Genomic DNA, 17,333 nt, shown 5'->3' with positions numbered 1-17,333 from the left:
TACGAAATCGTGAAGGAAGAGATTAAATTTGACCCAAAATCGTCTGCTTTTCAAATGTGGTCATGACCGGTTGCAAACTTATGAAAATCCTCCCGTCCTGTCTGTCCTTTGTCCTGAAAAGAAAGAAAGTATTGCATTTAAACAGGTTGGTCAGTTTGTCCGTCCGTCCGTCGTATCCTGACCTTATCCTGAAATTTGTTTACTTAGTTTACGTTGATATAGTTTTACTTCAACCAAATGTTATGAAAAGTATACTACTAAAAAAATATGGTTATTATGCTTTATAATATCGACTTTATATTACATCTTAATCCAACAAGTTGAAGGCATTATCTTTATTATTAAACTATTTAAAAAGGCACAAAACACAGTTGAATTTCTGTTGTGACAAATTATTTCCCTTTGTAAATGGAAAAGATGTTAATTTTTTGGTTTCTGCTTTGTCCCAACCAAATTTGAGGGGGGATAGGTTCTTTATCGGGACTCCGGGATCGGGTGTTTTTAAGCTCGGGATATCAGGATTGATCCTTTCGGGATCCGGGAATTCTTTTTTTCGAATTTCGGGACTTCATGATTTCGTGTTTTCAAGCCCAGGATTTCAGGATTTCAGGATTTCATGTTTATAAGCTCAGGATTTCGGGATCAGGACCCCTCCTACCCTCCCTCAAATTAATGAAAGTTATTTATTTATTACCATTTTAAACCAATGCGGAGTTCTGTTATATATACCTGCCATAGGTAACGGTTACCCTTGACTGTCCTTCTTGGAGGGGGCTACTCGACAGAGGAGGTTGAGTGGGCGTAAGTCTCCCCTCTGGTTGGATTTTTTTTTTTTTTTTTTTTGTAAAATGATAAATCAGACCAGACATTGTGAACTTTGCCATTTCCCGTGTATTTAATTTTTATGCAACAATTCTTGAAGGGGGATAGGACCATTATCGGGACTCCGGGATCAGGTGTTTTGAAGCTCGGGATTTCGGGATTGACTCTATCGGGATCAGGAATCCTTTTTCTCAGATTTCTGGAGGTCGGGATTACTTTATTTAAATTCGAGACGTCAGGATTTGTTTTTTTTAAGTCCAGGATTTCAGGATCAGGACCCCTCTTATCCCCCCTCATTCTTTATATAATTACATGACTTATAAAGATATTTTTCGCTGCTATTTACTTATTACGTAAAAGTCATGTGATTTTAACTCACCTTAATTTTGACCTGAGGTAAATTGTGCCATCATTGATCAATCTGTCCTTGGTGAAACAGAAAGATTATTGTAAATCTATTATTAAGTGCCTGTGGGAAGTATATAAACTGTTTATTAATATTCAATAGATTATTTAAAAGGCCCAATGAAATAATCAAAATAAAAGATAATTATTATTTTCATTATTTTTTTTTCTCAGAAATTTTGGAAGAAAAATGACAGATGGGAGCAATCATTTGGAGAGAACTGCAGAAAGTGGAAGAAATAATGTAAATTCTGTTCCATTTGGAATTTGACAGTTTTTGCTCATTAGTTCTTTTATATGATGACTGTAAAATTATAATATAAATATATTATAGCACTTAAAGTAATGATGCAACCAATTAATTTACTTCTATTCCATTTCTCCTTTTTTTTTTTTTTTTTTATACATTTGTACTTAATATAAAAAAGAAGATGTGGTATGATTGCCAATGAGACAACTATCCACAAAAGACCAAAATGACACAAACATTAACAACTATAGGTCACCGTACGGCCTTCAACAATGAGCAAAGCCCAAACCGCATAGTCAGCTATAAAAGGCCCCAATAAGACAATGTAAAACAATTCAAATGAGAAAACTAACGTCCTTATTTATGTAAAAAAGGAACAAAAACAAATATGTAATGCATAAACAAACAACAACCACTGAATTACAGGCTCCTGACTTGGGATAGGCACATACATAAATAATGTTTGTATTATAATGCATGTAGTTATATTTTCACATCATTTGTTTTAACTAAATATCTGCAATAAATTTCAAATTAATTAAAATTGAGAAAGAAAATGGTGAATGTGTCATAGGGACAACAACAATGTTCCTTTAATGGCACAAAAAGAAGGAAAGATTTATTTTATTCTTGTCTTTCTCTATGCATTGAATTATAAGACATTACGTTTAAACATACACCAACTAAAAATACCATGATGTATCAATCTACAAATAACTGCATGGCATTCAACAAAAAGCACAGTCCCATTACAATATTAAAATAACTAGAATTCTAAGAGACAACAAATGTAGGAATTGTGTTATTTTCCCTGTTTTTTTTTGTTTTTTTTATAATAAAGTAATTTTAACAAGAAGTGTCACTTAAAGAATACAATTAAAAAACTGTGATAGATTACAAACTGCATATAATTTGTAAACCACTGATTGAACATTAGTCTGAAAATTTGATTGTTCTTTGCAGATAACCTCCTTGGCAACAGTCATAGGATTGAGACAAGAGTCAACAACAGTAAAAAGTCTAAGGTTAAAAATTCATGATGAAAGGCTAACTTTCAAGGCAGGACAGTGGTAAGGTTAAAAATGGAGTAAAAAAGACCATTGGTTTATGTTTATAAGACAGCAACCATTAAACAATAAAGCCAGTGACACAAAGAAGGAAACAGGCAAGAATACACCTTATCGCTAATCTTTTGACATCAACAACAATCACTTTTCCATTGTGGCGTTAGATATTTTGTTTTATGACGTCAAAATTTTACGGGAACCTTTGTGATATTCAGTGATATCCAGTAATGGCAGCCAAATAGCGATAAGGTGTAAAGACACATCATGAACTCTAAATTATTGGAATTTGGTTTATATGGAAATGATATATTATTTAAACTCTTTTGGCCTATGACAATTGCATGATATATAAAATCTCTTTAGTGAGAAAGCAATCATTTTTTATATGAATTTTAAACGGGATTATTCTCAATATCGCAAAATTGATATAGCAATTTTGTCTAAAATGACAAAATCACATTATAAATGCACACAATAATTTCTGAATTTACAATATATTCCTTACATATTTTAGGGTTACAGATATATAATCACCTTAAGAGTTTTCAAGAATCTTGACTGTAAAACTATTAGCACTATAAAAGCAAAAATCAAAACTATGTTCATTAAGCTGAGAATTGATGAAAACTTTATGTTTGTGTTACGGTTACCTCTATTAGTTCTGTGGATTTATTATTATTCATTTGGTACCAATTTTCATTGATTTTGTAGTTATCAATTAACCCTGAATTTTAATATCTAATGAAGTATAAATATGCTATATATGCATTATAATAAACTTATAAATATGTTTAACTTTTGCACATTTATATAGGAGCAAAAATCAGATGCACAATTATTATTTGAATTACAGGGTTGATATGTTCATGCCTGAGGTTGACATTGTTGGTGGTTTTTCCATGTATTCATCACCAGAACAGTTACAGAGAGAGGGTACTATTGATTTAGCTGTAAAATACAGTAAACATCCACCAGCATTATGGGTACATTCAAAGGTAATCACAAACTTCAATCTCAACATTGTATCTTGTAGAGAAACAAACCTTGGCACAATATTTTGCATTTATAAATGTATTTATTTATATTAGAAATATTCACTAGATTTTGGAGTGTAGTAGGAATAGCGTGATTCCACATTTAAACCTGATATGAGTGCAGTCGTTATTATCTTCTTATTTCTATTTATTGTTTGCTGTTTTGATGAATTCATACAATTAATTGTAAGTTCATTTTTAAACACCATCAACAAAGAAAGTTTTATAGTTGTTTCAACCCGTTTTTATTTTTTTCAATCCTGAGTAATGATCTTGAATCTAAAAAAAATTACAATCCTTACTGTGACTTGACTGTTAGTGTTGCTCACCACGTATTGCAGATTATTCAAAATTCTGACGAAATTGCAATATGTTTAATCAAACCAAACTATTTGATAACACAAATTGCAAGAATTTTGAATAAACTGCACTTAACAGGCTATCATTTGAACTTGGAATTATTTTTAATTATGGAATTTGCGTAATTTCTTGTGTTTAAAATTTAAAATAAATTCCATGTTTATTTGGTATAATAATCTTTTGAGCGGTTAATAACACTTTCCATTTAAATTAATCAATGTATTTTGGTTAGATAGTGTTGTGCACGGCACGGTACATTCTATTTAAAATATACTATTTTCTTTGTAATAGAAAGTGCTGTGCGCAGCACAGAACATTTCACTACAGAATAAACATGGAATTTATTTAAAATTTCAATAACAAAAAATCAAGCAAATTCCATAATAAAAAATAATTCCAAGTTCATCTTTGTTTGGCTGGTATCATTTGACCTTGAACCAATTTTCATGGTTTCATTTGTCATTGTTTAGTTAAGTCCTCTTCTGAGATACTCATAGTACTAGGTCAACTTTATTTGGTACATGGAATGACTATACGTTTCATATGTGTGTCTGGTAGGGTTCATCTAACCTTTACAACCTCATTTTCATGCTTCATTGGTCAATGTTAAGTTTTCCTTGTCAAGTCTGTTTCTTAGATACTACAATGTATAAACAATTTGTAAAATATATTTGGTGCAATGAATGATTGAAAGGCATACATGTTTGGCTCAGTCTTGTATCATCTGATCTTGAACTTAATTCATTGTTCATCAGTCAATGTAAAGTTTTCACAGTTGGGTTTGTTTCTTTGATACTTTTTAAGACTTTGAACAGTAACTCAGTTATAGTCAGAAAAGCAGGCAAGACATGTCAACGTGTCAAAATAGGGAAATACATATTGTACAAATATTCCTGATTGTCTTGAACTTATAAACTATAATTTCTACAAGATAATTAAGAATGGGCCAGTAGATTTTCACTTATGGGTTGATACTGCCTAAATTTTACAGTTATTATGTAGTAACATTGGACTTTACTTTGTATAAATATCATTTTTCTTCAAGTACTAACCATTATTTTATAATGATTGATTGTAACAGGCATATCACTTTTTGTGCATTAGTTTATATTCTACTTTGTATTTATTTCAGTGTTATGAAGGTACCAAAGTATATCTAAGAGTTGGTGGGGATATTTATTATGACCCTAGTGTGTCAGAGTCACCCCATGATCTCTTGCTGATAGCTGGTGGCATTGGTATCAATCCCCTTTTAAGTATATTGTACCATGTCAGAGATTTGATATCCTTAAAGGAAAAAGGAAACCTTGAAGGTGACAAATTAATACCACAGAAAGTTTTATTATTGTACAGTGCAGCTAAACAAGAGGAACTTATTTGTAAGGTATTGTACACAAATGATTAAATTTTGTTTATTAATTCACCTTTCATTAAAATATACAAAATTTGTTTATACCAGTAGTATAGAAATATTGCATAGTAGAAGATGCTTTGGTCTAGCCTATTTCTATTATGATTTACAAGATTTGTATTCAAACTTTAAAAACCTTTTAGAAAATGTACTCTTTTTGTAAGGTGTCATCAGACATGGGCACTTTTTTTGTTAGGTCACAGAAAGGCAAGGACATTTTTGACAATTGGAGAACTCAGAGGACAATAAAATAAAACCTTGATGATAAAAAACTAAGTAACTGGTGTAGGAAAGTAAATATAGACTAAGAATTAAATACATATATTTCTGTGACTGTATCATACGATACTTTACGATTAATATTTTGCATATCTGCAAGCAGTTTCATCCTCATGTCTCGATATCCAAATAGCATGAGTTTGAATCTATGCGAGGGAAGAACAAAAATTTGCCAACTGTAGTGAAAATTACAAAAACTATATTTTACTTACTGTTACATTTAACTATATAATGTAGAGAGTCTTATAACAACAACACTTTAGGGACTGCTGCAGTAATTTATTGATCGACATGTTTCTGTGCCTAGGGCACCATCATCAGGATAAAAACAATACATAAAATCATGTTGAAGTACAAAATCGGGTTGTTAAAATTTAAACGTCACAATGTTACAATGGTAAGTAACGTTATTAATAGCAACGTACTGAAAGTGAAAGTTCATTGTTAGTATGTAAATAAACTATAAAAGAAATAAAATAAAATAAAATGTTTTAGTTGTGAAATGTTGTTAAAATTATTCTGCCAACATGTGTTTGTCCTCTTGCATCGTGAAAAGAATAATACAATTAGTTGTTAGGTTGTGAATAGACTGTATAGGTTGTATGGTCTGAATGTTCTGTTAACTTTCTTCCCCAAAATAGACGACATATTATCAGCAATTCCGTACCATTTCGACTGGCTTCCCTTGGCCAGAGGTACTGCTTCCAATTGCGTCAGGATTGCTGTAAAATGTTTTGGTCGCCGAGAGTATGATGATCGAACACATAGTTAAAATTCAACATAGACCAGTGATATTTATACCTTGTCCTTTACTCTCGGCGACCGAAACATTTTACAGCATTCCTGACGTGATTGGAAGCAGTACCTCTGGCCAAGGGAAGCCAGTCGAAATGGTACGGAATTGCTGATAATATGTCGTCTATTTTGGGGAAGAAAGTTAACAGAACATTCAGACCATACAACCTATACAGTCTATTCACAACCTAACAACTAATTGTATTATTCTTTTCACGATGCAAGAGGACAAACACATGTTGGCAGAATAATTTTAACAACATTTCACAACTAAAACATTTTATTTTATTTTATTTCTTTTATAGTTTATTTACATACTAACAATGAACTTTCACTTTCACTTTCAGTACGTTGCTATTAATAACGTTACTTACCATTGTTACATTGTGACGTTTAAATTTTAACAACCCGATTTTGTACTTCAACATGATTTTATGTATTGTTTTTATCCTGATGATGGTGCCCTAGGCACAGAAACATGTCGATCAATAAATTACTGCAGCAGTCCCTAAAGTGTTGTTGTTATAAGACTCTCTACATTATATGTTTTTCATCATAACGACCCTGCATACCCTCGGGTATCCACTTTAAGGACTCTACCGTACTTCAGACTCACCAGGCGTTGGTTCACTTTCGTTTGTAATTGATTTAACTATATAGTATAATTGCACAGTATTTTTTGGGGGTCAAATTTTAATTTAAGTCTTCAACTGTTTCCTTTTTAGAACATTTGAAAATTTTCTTTTCCTATTTATTGTAGAATGAGATAGAACAGATTGTATCTGTAAACGATAAGATCAAATGTAATTTTTTTGTAACTCAGGCAGAACCTAGTTATGGTTTTAAGGGTAAGTTTTACTGGCAGACTTATGAGTATACGGACGGTTTACCATTTACTATTAAGTTCAGTAAACTTGATGTCAGTTATTTTACTCTTCACTATTATAAAAGTCAGTCAATACATGTACATTATTTTACTCAAAACATATTTACAAATTCAACCAGTAGTTTAATTATTTTTATCAATTATTTCCTCTTTTGCTGTATGTATGTCAAAATTCGAAAATTATGACTGCAATATAATATACAAATTAAAGAGCATGTGTTCTATCACTTCCTATTTCCTTACTGTAAAATGAGATTGAATATATGTATTTACATCTAACTAGCATAAATTCAGAAATTATTGTGTGCATTTATTATTACAATTTGACATTTTTGACTGAAATGCAATTTTAATATTTGCAATAATGAGAAAAATTCTGCTACATTCATATTAAAAATTTCAAAATGCAGTTTAAATTGTTGCGATTCTAACACTGTTGCATTTTTTTTTCAATAATAATAACTGCAATAATATCTGTATGAATAGTATATGCACCACATTGAAAAAATTATTGTTTTAGGTTATACATTGTAATGCTTTAGAATTTACACTCTAAAAATATTTTCAGGTGGAAGAATTTGTAAAGAAGATATAAAAGAATCATTTAATTGGTTGAATGAACATCAGACAAAAACTTATATATGTGGACCACCACCAATGATAACAAATATGGAAAAACTTTTGATAGAGCAAGGATTAGACAAAAAAACAATACTATATGAGCAGTGGTGGACTTCTGCTGACACATAATAACTGTCAATTTATATACATGATTTTTGCTTTTACATAATTTATGAATAAATAATTAAGTTTCAATTTATTTTAAGAAGTCAGTGAGACATCCAAGTTAGTCTCCTTCTACCAAAGTTAGTCACATTTTTACTGAGGCTTTATGAAGATATTTTCAATATTTTATATAATCTCAGTAATCATATTTATAGGCCATGTGAAGAACGATGTATAACATGTATAATGGTAATAATTATGGTATACTGTTGTCCATCTGTCCCACCAAATGTTATAAAAATAAGGAGATGTAGTTTAATTGTTGCATATGAGACAACTATCCATCAAAGTTCAAATGAAGTGGTTGTAAGCACTTCAACAATGAGAAAAACCCATTCTGTATGGTCGGCTTTGAAAGGCCCTGACATGAAAATATGAAACAATTCAATTGAGAGAACTAACCACCTAATTTATAATAAAATAGTTTATGAAAAAAGATGTATGACTAACATGAACCAACAATAACCAAGGCTCCTGGCTTGGGAAGGCACATACAGAATGTGTGGGGTTTATGAGTGCTCAAGTTGTCCCCTAACCTGGGACAGGGTGTTACAGTACAACATGAATCAATTGAAAATTGCTTAACTCAACAATGGATACAAATAGAAATTCATCGAACAAAAACACAAAGTAGACATGGCTGGGTACTTATTCATCCTACCGAGAGTACTCACAGTTACAGACGGCTAGTTCAAAACCAATATCTAATGAAAATAATCATGTATCTAAGACTAAATTATCAATCAGTGCACATCCAACATTCAATATATTAAAAGTGTAAAGACGCAGATTGTTATACCGTGAAGGTGCATGTGTAATATTTAGTAGGGTATTAATTTATTGAAAACAAAGTCAATATTTACACCAATAAAAGCAATATTCAAAGATTGAAAAGGTAACCTTTTAGAATAAGATTAATTTTAAGGATTGACAAGTTTACCCGGATCCAATCTAAATTACCAGGCTTGGTTTACAACATCAACATGATATTTAGGATGTGCTATTTGTTGTCGAAATAAGTTTTCTGCAGGTACAGCCAAACTTGCAGACCAAATCTTTGTACCTATGAAAGAATTAGGAAAAGGATTTAAGTAATTGGTGGTAACAGTTAGCTGGTGTGCTAGTATGAATGATATAGAGAAAAACATTTGACCTGTTTTATTCAAACCTAATCGAATGTTTTGGATTGCCAATTGTAGTTTGTATGATTATTTTGTTACAGTGTTTCTCTGTTGTGGCCCATTTAAATTTTCAAATATAAGTATAATGGTTAAAATTGTTGGTTGACTCATGGACCATGAGAAAAATAACTTGATCTTGATTTAGTAATGTTGAATATTACATTTTTATAAAGGCCATAATTAAATACATGTATTGACAGTGTAGGATGATGGTATGATTAGATTTGTTTTCAGTCAGATTAGTATAATGAGCTTATTTCAGTAACTGTTAACATTCCTTGATAAGGTATCTTTCTTCTGCTTATTCTTATGTTTTTTCTATTTTATTTACTGGTTTTAAAAGAAAGTAATTTTATTTCACCTTTCATTCTTCCATGTATCCTGACAGAAGGGGATGGATTTCATGGTAGACATAAATAAATTGCTTCACTGAGTGCAGCCTGATACAACTGCAGAAGTTGAACCCTGAACAGCTGGGGCAAATTTGGACACAATATTCAAGCTTGATTCTGTCTGAAATTGGATTGTGATAAAAATTTTGACATAGTATAGGTTTCTGGTACAAAATAAATGTCAATTTCTTACAAATCTATTGTGCAATACTGTGCAATTGAAGATTCTTCTTGAAACTTGTATAATTTCAGAGCTAATACACAAGTTCTTATCCTGAAAGTAGAAAAATGCTTGTTTTGGGTCTTAATTCCTAAAGGGTTAGAGCCATCATCCCCAAAATCAATCCCAACATTCCCTTTGTGGTACATGTATGGAACCAGATTATTAAATTTCATAGAGATACACGTCTTTAAACCAAAGTTATTGTCCAGAAACCAAATGTGTCTTCGAACAACACAGACGATGACGCCTTCATACCATTATACAATCCCAAAAAATTTTTGCGGTCTTATTAAAAGATATGTTTATGTGTCTGTTCCAGATCAGGTCTCATGACTTTATTTGTCTTTGATTCTTTTATATTAGGGGTTAAATTCCTGTGGATTGAAGAAATATTGTATTTTTTTGTGCATTGTGATTTCCATAGTTTTAACATGGTCTATGATTTTTTTCTAGACCTCTAGGTGACCAAGAACTAAACATATTCTATATAAATTTGATAATTGTTTACCTCTTGATGTTGCTTTTTTGTGTCATTGGATTGCTTCGTCATTGAGCACTTCTTTTCTTTGACCTAATCCAAAAACAGGACTACTGGAGAAGGTATTTTGACAGATAAAAGTTTACAACTTAAAAATAATATGTTGATTTATTGTGTATATCAGGGGAGCACTTCCTATTTACAAGATGATAGGATGTGCTGAAGGAATAAGTCATTTTTTTCTAGCTTGAAAATGTGGGAAAAGGTAGGGAAAACTATTAGAAATATATGATAATCTCAATAAAGTTCCAATTACTTGTATATGAAAAACCCTGTAATTTTTCACTGCCAAAAGTCTTGAAATAAGTAAGCATTACCCATAATATCAGCCTTAAATATTAAAAATTTATGAAAAGGGTGGGGTTATAGAACTCCAGCTTCACCCCATCATCATTGGCTTTGATTGTCAAATTAGAATGCTGAACCCAAAACAATATGGCTAATGTTGGATGGAGGTATACTCCTTCAAACCAATACCAAATAATGTTGATCTATCATGTATAGAAAATGAAGAACACACCTCATCCTGACAACTTATCCAGATCTTTGGAGGGTGCAAACAAGATCATATATAAGTAAGCCAAAGATGTATATACTACTTCCAACCAATCCAAAATCAAATAGTGTAGACCTTTATTAATAGCCGTTAAAGGAACAGACCTCACCTGGCCATTGCTCGATGAGGCCAGGCAACAACATCCACTTGACAAGTTTATCAATAACAACCTCTGTACATTTTTTGTTATTCAATATGAAGGTGTAGATACTTCTACATCAGTTGGTCTCTGTTAGTAAGTTGTCTCATTGGCAATTATACCACATCTTATTTTTATATTATATAAGTATAAAGTTATCTGCAAATTGATAACACTGCTGTTGCTAGAATTGTTAATGTTGCTGTATAGTAATAATATCTCAACTTTCACCCTCCAAGGCACTTCCCAAAGGAGGTTACAATCTCTTAGAAAAATGGCGACAAGAATGGTATATACATAGACAATGAGGTGTGTAAAGGAAGTATTTGTTTACCAAGGTATACATGTAAGTTTTTTGGCAAATAATTTGATAACACGTTTTTAGATGAAGTCATTTATTCCATTGTGATGATATTTTTTTCAGAATGATTTTAAAAATCTTTCATAAATCAAACAAGCAGAAAAAGAATGATTCTTGGTCTCATTCATGGCATTAATGATGAAGGAAAAACATGGAGTGGTCGATTCATTGTTTAATAACAAATTTAAGTTTAACAAGAAGGTGACCATTGTTATATTGAATCAAATTTTGAGCTTGATGAAGCAGTGTATTGAATGTATTTTTACTGAAAAATCAGTACTACAAAGTGACATATCAAGACCTAAAATAAACCACTCCATGTTATCCATTCTTAAAAATTTAAATGAAAGAACATTATTTACATGTAACCTAAACTAAGCACTGTAAAAAAGATGATGTTTGTACAACTCCAATAAAAACTTATGAATATCTTCACTAAAAATATTTTGCATATGAACAATCTCGGACATGAAAATCAATAAAAGGCAGATAAAAGTGAGTGGAATTAATTTGCATGCAAACGATTTCACACACACACACACTGAAAACGAAATATGTGTACAAAAGTACTGTTTCCACATGCTATTACCACACAGTGGTATCGTATGTGACAAAGTGGGGCAGATTCCTAAAACTAAGTGTCTTTAAATGGTTACTTTCTTTTTCTAATTTTGAATGATAAGTTTTGTGCTATTGATATGACTGACAGCGCTGCCATTTCTGCCATACAAAAATTTGTTCTGACTTTATTCTACAAAATGATTAAACTTTTTGATGTATTACACAGTAAAATTAAATATAATACAAAATGGGGAATAAATGGTTTTGACAAAATATTTTGTAGAATCGACTACATTAAAAATATTGCTGTATAAAATATTTAGAAAATAAATTTTCTTTAAAAATTGATCAACAGTAAAACATACATATAATTTGTTTTGGAGGAAATTGAAAAAGAGCAGAATTAATTCTGTACTTTCTATTTAGGTCTGAGAATGAATAACCTGGCATTAATTGCGTTTTTCAAAAGAAAAAATTGTGAGGTAATAAAAACTGAATTATAAATTGTAAAATAAAAACAAATACGCAATAGTAAAATGTAAAATATTCAAATAGGAATCCCTACTCATAAACTCTCCCCAGTATTCATCAATAATAAACATTTTAAAATATCAATAACAATGAGATTAATGGTCCACCATTTTCGTCTTAAAACATGATATATGATAAAAATTCAGAAATAAAATTTAATTTAAGCATTTCAACGGTCGTACATTTCTATAATATAACATTTAGCAGACATTTGGATTTCTAGAACACCAAGAAATTTCGAAACATGTTTTTTTTTGGTGTTTTTAGCAGGGTTAAATCAAAACTATAGAAGCAATAACTAAACATGAATAGATTTGATAATCATTTGTGTTTTTGAGAATCGATGTTCTGCTATAATAAAAACTTAAGTATTTCACTATCAGCATGAGGTGTGATGTTTTTTTTCTCTTTTCTTCAGTCCTCACCAAAAGTATAAGAAGCAACTAAACCTACAGACTAATTGAGTATTCCATCACCTGAGGTATCAACAAACAGTGAGGACATCCCACCTTACCCTGAGCAATGAAAAACATTTACCATGTTGTCAATCTCAACAATATTGTATTGTCTATTACTACACAAACCAATCCTCCCTAATGGCTAGGCATGTAACACAGTTAATTTCAGGTTTACTACACGTCCATAGCTTCTGGTCTTTACAAAATAAATTTTTGAGGAAAGTTTAAAGTATTACTCTCAAAGTTCTAAATAAAATTTCTGCATTTTGATTTGAACTTAAGTGGAAATTCTGTATTCCTTTTTTATTTATTTTTTATTGGGGGATTGGTATAAGTGGGTGTTGAGTGCAAACAAAACAGTCCTTTTCATAAAGAGTGTAATAACCAAAGAATATAGTTTTTTTCCTCTAATTGTGAAACACTAAATAAAAACAAAAATAATTTTGAAATTCCAACACATAAGAATATGTTAAGATAGACTGAAATGGTGAACCAACATATACATAATCATGAAAAACATAATATGACCTGGATGAAACAATTATCTACAAACTAACATATCTACCAAGCACTAAATTTCTTTACAGCATACAATTCAACATTAGGATAAACAATTATCAATGACTGTACAATTGTGGAAGTTCATTTGCTACCATTTTATTTTCTTTCACATACTAATTTCTGCATAACTAAGCTTCTATTTGTATACCATTTTAGGTTTATTCATACAGGACATCAAAATGATACTCCTGTCCAAGATGTTATACTCAATTCTCTCTTATAAAAAATATGACCAAAGCCTCATCATTAATTGCCATGTGATTGGAAATCCACCTTACAATTCAGGAAGGGTTGCACTTAAGATAAAAAAAAACATAATTCGTTATAAAAGGGAGATAAATCAAGCAATAAATTGTGAATCTTGATTGGAACATAAAGGCAGTGAGTTATTTTGTTTCATGTGAATTAGGAGGTAGTTTTTCTGAATTACACCAAACATTTGTGGTAGTTAAATCCATATTGCTGTAGTTTTATCATTTCATTGACAAAAAATATCAAACTTTAAAATATTTTGATTTCAAATTTTTAATAAATTCAAGTTTTTGTCCCTAAATATTATTTACCTGTCATGCAGCTGCCAAGTTTGCTGTCCAATGAAAGATAAATGCACATAACAAATCCAAAAGTCAGAATTCATCAAATTATAAAACATCTGTTCTTCTTTAAATTAGAAGAATTTTTAAATTATCCAATTAGAATACAGAATTGCCTCTGCTTTGCTTTTCATTTGGATGTATGATTTAAACATGAAGACTAGGTTTGTAACTTTACAGAAAATATATAAATGGCAATTAGATGAGGACATTGATCATATAGCTTCTGGGTCAGGCTAACTAACAGCATATTTAAACTGTAGGTTACTGCAGACATAGATAGTAAATGAGAAAGTAGTGCTTTGAACTAGGAGATGCCTTCAAGGTTAAAACCTGTAATGAATGATGCACTACCATATATCAAATTCAAATTCAATGACATAACTAAACAATATTTAAAAATATTAAAAACAATAAAATTCACAATGTGATTTATAACAAACATTTAAACATATTCATCAATATCAAATTAAAGAACTAAAAAGCAAAAAAAATAATAATAAAAAAAACCAATAATTGATCTTAAACAAAATGATTATTTCTTTGTTACTATATACAATTTTTTCAATTCTCCCAGTTTTTATTTACATTTGCCTCCATTACTGCACCATGTGCATCACTAAAAATATTTCACACCTTTTTTTTCACTGAAATAATTGTTGCATTTTGCAACTAAAAATGTATAAGGCTTTGAAAATAAATTAAAATCTTGATCTTTAATTACTTTTTATTTGTTCATTGTAAGGCCTCTTAAAGTAGCCTGAAAGTTCAATATTTCAAGGTAAAATGTTCAAATTGTACATTTTTCTTTATAAATATATCACGGGTAATGCCCTTCAAATTATCACGAGCATATGTATACAACTATAGGTCTATTATAAAAAAAGATTTAAGTAAAAAAATCAATTCTATATTATTCTTACTTCTAAATTTGTAAATGCCCTGCAATTAACTTTTAATAATTCATATAAAACAATACATTCATGAAGAAGGCTTGATTTTGATTTTTCTTGGAATCATTTAAGTACAAAAAGATGAAAGAATAAAATTTTCGGATTAAGTTATTCTGTACCGGGATAGCCACATTGCTATTAAAAATGTTTGACTTCTCAGGTATATTTTGACATTGATGCCCAGTGAAGGCGTTTGTTCCTTTTTATTGAAGTGTCTCTATTTGGATGTTCAACTATATTGCATTAATATTCAATCTTAAGCTGCTAGTTTAACATACATATTCACCAAATGAACGACCAATCTGGTAGTTTTTAACAACCTTGACTACCTATAGGGTCTTGCAAGGTCTCCAAATAAACACTATCTAGTGTATAGAAAATATGCACTAACATTATTTATACTGAAGTTGGTGTCCAAATCAAAGAAATGTAATAAAAAAAACATTTTTTTTAGTGATATGACCTGAGAAACAAGACATCTAAAATAGCAAAACAGATCTTTGGTATTATGCTAAGTATTTTTGTTTCTTTTTGAAGAGCAATGAAAAAATAAGTACACAGATTTTTTTTTATAACTCAATATTAATTATTGTTCATGGACAAATTATTAAATTTAATGTAATTTACAAAATGACAATGTATAATTTGATCTTTATTTACTTTTATTTTGATAACATATATATCATACTGACACATAGAAAACTGGAAGAACTTATTTCAACAAACAAACATAATGAATAGCGCCATTGGTCCTTTAGAAGTCAATTCAACTATATTACTATAAGAAACATGTATCCTTTAATATTTGTTCTATTCACAAAGACATTTGGCCATTTTCTATTCACTTTTAAATGGCTACTCTAATTTACCTATATCTAATGTTCTTCTATTTGCATAAAAATATCAACAATCTACAATGTTTATAACAAATAGGGTATAAAGATACCAAGAATTCTAGGCTGTAAATCACACTCTTCAATTTACTCAATTTCACTTTGTAAACCAACAACAGACATTACAAATTAAAAGAAAGACGCTCATAATATTTTGTCCCTTTATACAGTAAAAACATTTTCTCAACTGCTTGATTATGCATATTACACATTTCAAACAAAAAGAGTGATTCTAGCACCTAGTTGTTACAAGAAAGAAGAGACAAAATTTTATGGTTAAATTGTGACTTAAAGTCTAGAAGATTGATTTCACCTGGTTTTAATAAGCAAGACAATAACAGAAAACAAAATAAAAAACTACTTGTAAATCTATGAAAAATGTTTGAGTAGCTGCAATGCAAAACTGAAGGATTTTAAAAAAGGATGACAATTTTCATGAGGTAGCGTTTGTGAATAAAGATGTTTTTGTTGTAACATAAAGGGGAAGCCATTGCTGTAAACATTGCTGTTGTTCTTTTGGTTGTCTTGTGGCACTTTGGTTCATCATGATGTGAATCTGGAAAAAAAGAAAATAAAAACATACAATGCTGTTAGCAGAATTTCTAACCTATACTTGACAATAAAGAGACTTGGTCTGTTTGTTGTTAGAGTTTGTTTTGAGAGAAACAGCTGTATTGATTGACCCTAAAAACTACTTTCTCAGATAAAAGAAAGGGTCTGTAATTGCTTCATCTTATATGCATTAAATATGTTTATATTGTTACTGAATGTAGACTTGGTCATGTTTTTGTCTTTTTGTTTGTGATTAAGATTAAAGCTAAACATACCTTGGTAATAAAACTTGTGTTATGTAATTCAAAATCTCGACTTTCTGATGTGTTTGTCTTAGTTTTTATGATTAGATTAGAGGGTAAATACACTTCTGCTTATGTTGAAGATGCTGATGTTAAGTATGTTGTGTAAGTGTTATGAGGTAGAGTGTAAATACTACTTACGTTGAAGGTTGAGATGTAAAGATTTGATAATGTTGCTGTAAGGCATCCTCTGTGGTTAAACCATGTTCCTGTAGATTAGAAGTTTATAACACATTAATAAGTTCATTCTATTGTATACATACTTAGATTGTAAAATGTTAATTATAATAATAATCAATATGTTCAGGTTGTTCCAACTTGTTTTGCATAGTTGTTTAAACAATGGTTTTCACTTGTAAAGAACAAGACAACAATTTAAACAAACTAAAAACGCAATTAATTCCATATACTGTTTTATATTGATATACCCTAAATATTCATCTA

The 17,333-nt window shown here is 30.3% G+C and overlaps 2 protein-coding genes across 11 annotated transcripts in view; one reads left to right on the top strand and one right to left on the bottom strand.

Annotated features, from left to right (window-relative positions):
* Positions 1-12: 12 nt before the first annotated feature.
* Positions 13-8,125, top strand: LOC134706890 (oxidoreductase NAD-binding domain-containing protein 1-like). Its single transcript, XM_063566243.1, has 7 exons — positions 13-145; positions 1,402-1,471; positions 2,441-2,547; positions 3,398-3,539; positions 5,071-5,322; positions 7,184-7,271; positions 7,878-8,125. The coding sequence occupies exons 1-7, from the start codon at positions 63-65 to the stop codon at positions 8,057-8,059; spliced, it is 924 nt and encodes a 307-aa protein (XP_063422313.1). The 5' UTR covers positions 13-62; the 3' UTR covers positions 8,060-8,125.
* Positions 8,126-11,502: 3,377 nt separating this feature from the next.
* The window catches only part of LOC134706887 (RNA-binding motif, single-stranded-interacting protein 1-like), a 144,501-nt gene continuing 138,670 nt past the window's right edge, over positions 11,503-17,333 (bottom strand). For all 10 annotated transcript variants that reach the window (XM_063566232.1, XM_063566231.1, XM_063566234.1 and 7 more), the window contains 2 exons: positions 17,031-17,098; positions 11,503-16,591 (listed from right to left, as the gene is read on the bottom strand). In XM_063566232.1, the coding sequence (XP_063422302.1) occupies positions 16,579-16,591; positions 17,031-17,098 (81 nt within the window). In that variant the 3' untranslated portion in view covers positions 11,503-16,578. The remainder of the gene's footprint in view (positions 16,592-17,030; positions 17,099-17,333) is intronic.

Source organism: Mytilus trossulus, chromosome 2, assembly GCF_036588685.1.
Source record: "Mytilus trossulus isolate FHL-02 chromosome 2, PNRI_Mtr1.1.1.hap1, whole genome shotgun sequence".
In the NCBI taxonomy this organism is placed as follows: domain Eukaryota; kingdom Metazoa; phylum Mollusca; class Bivalvia; order Mytilida; family Mytilidae; genus Mytilus; species Mytilus trossulus.
This window is presented reverse-complemented; position numbering and strand designations above follow the sequence as displayed.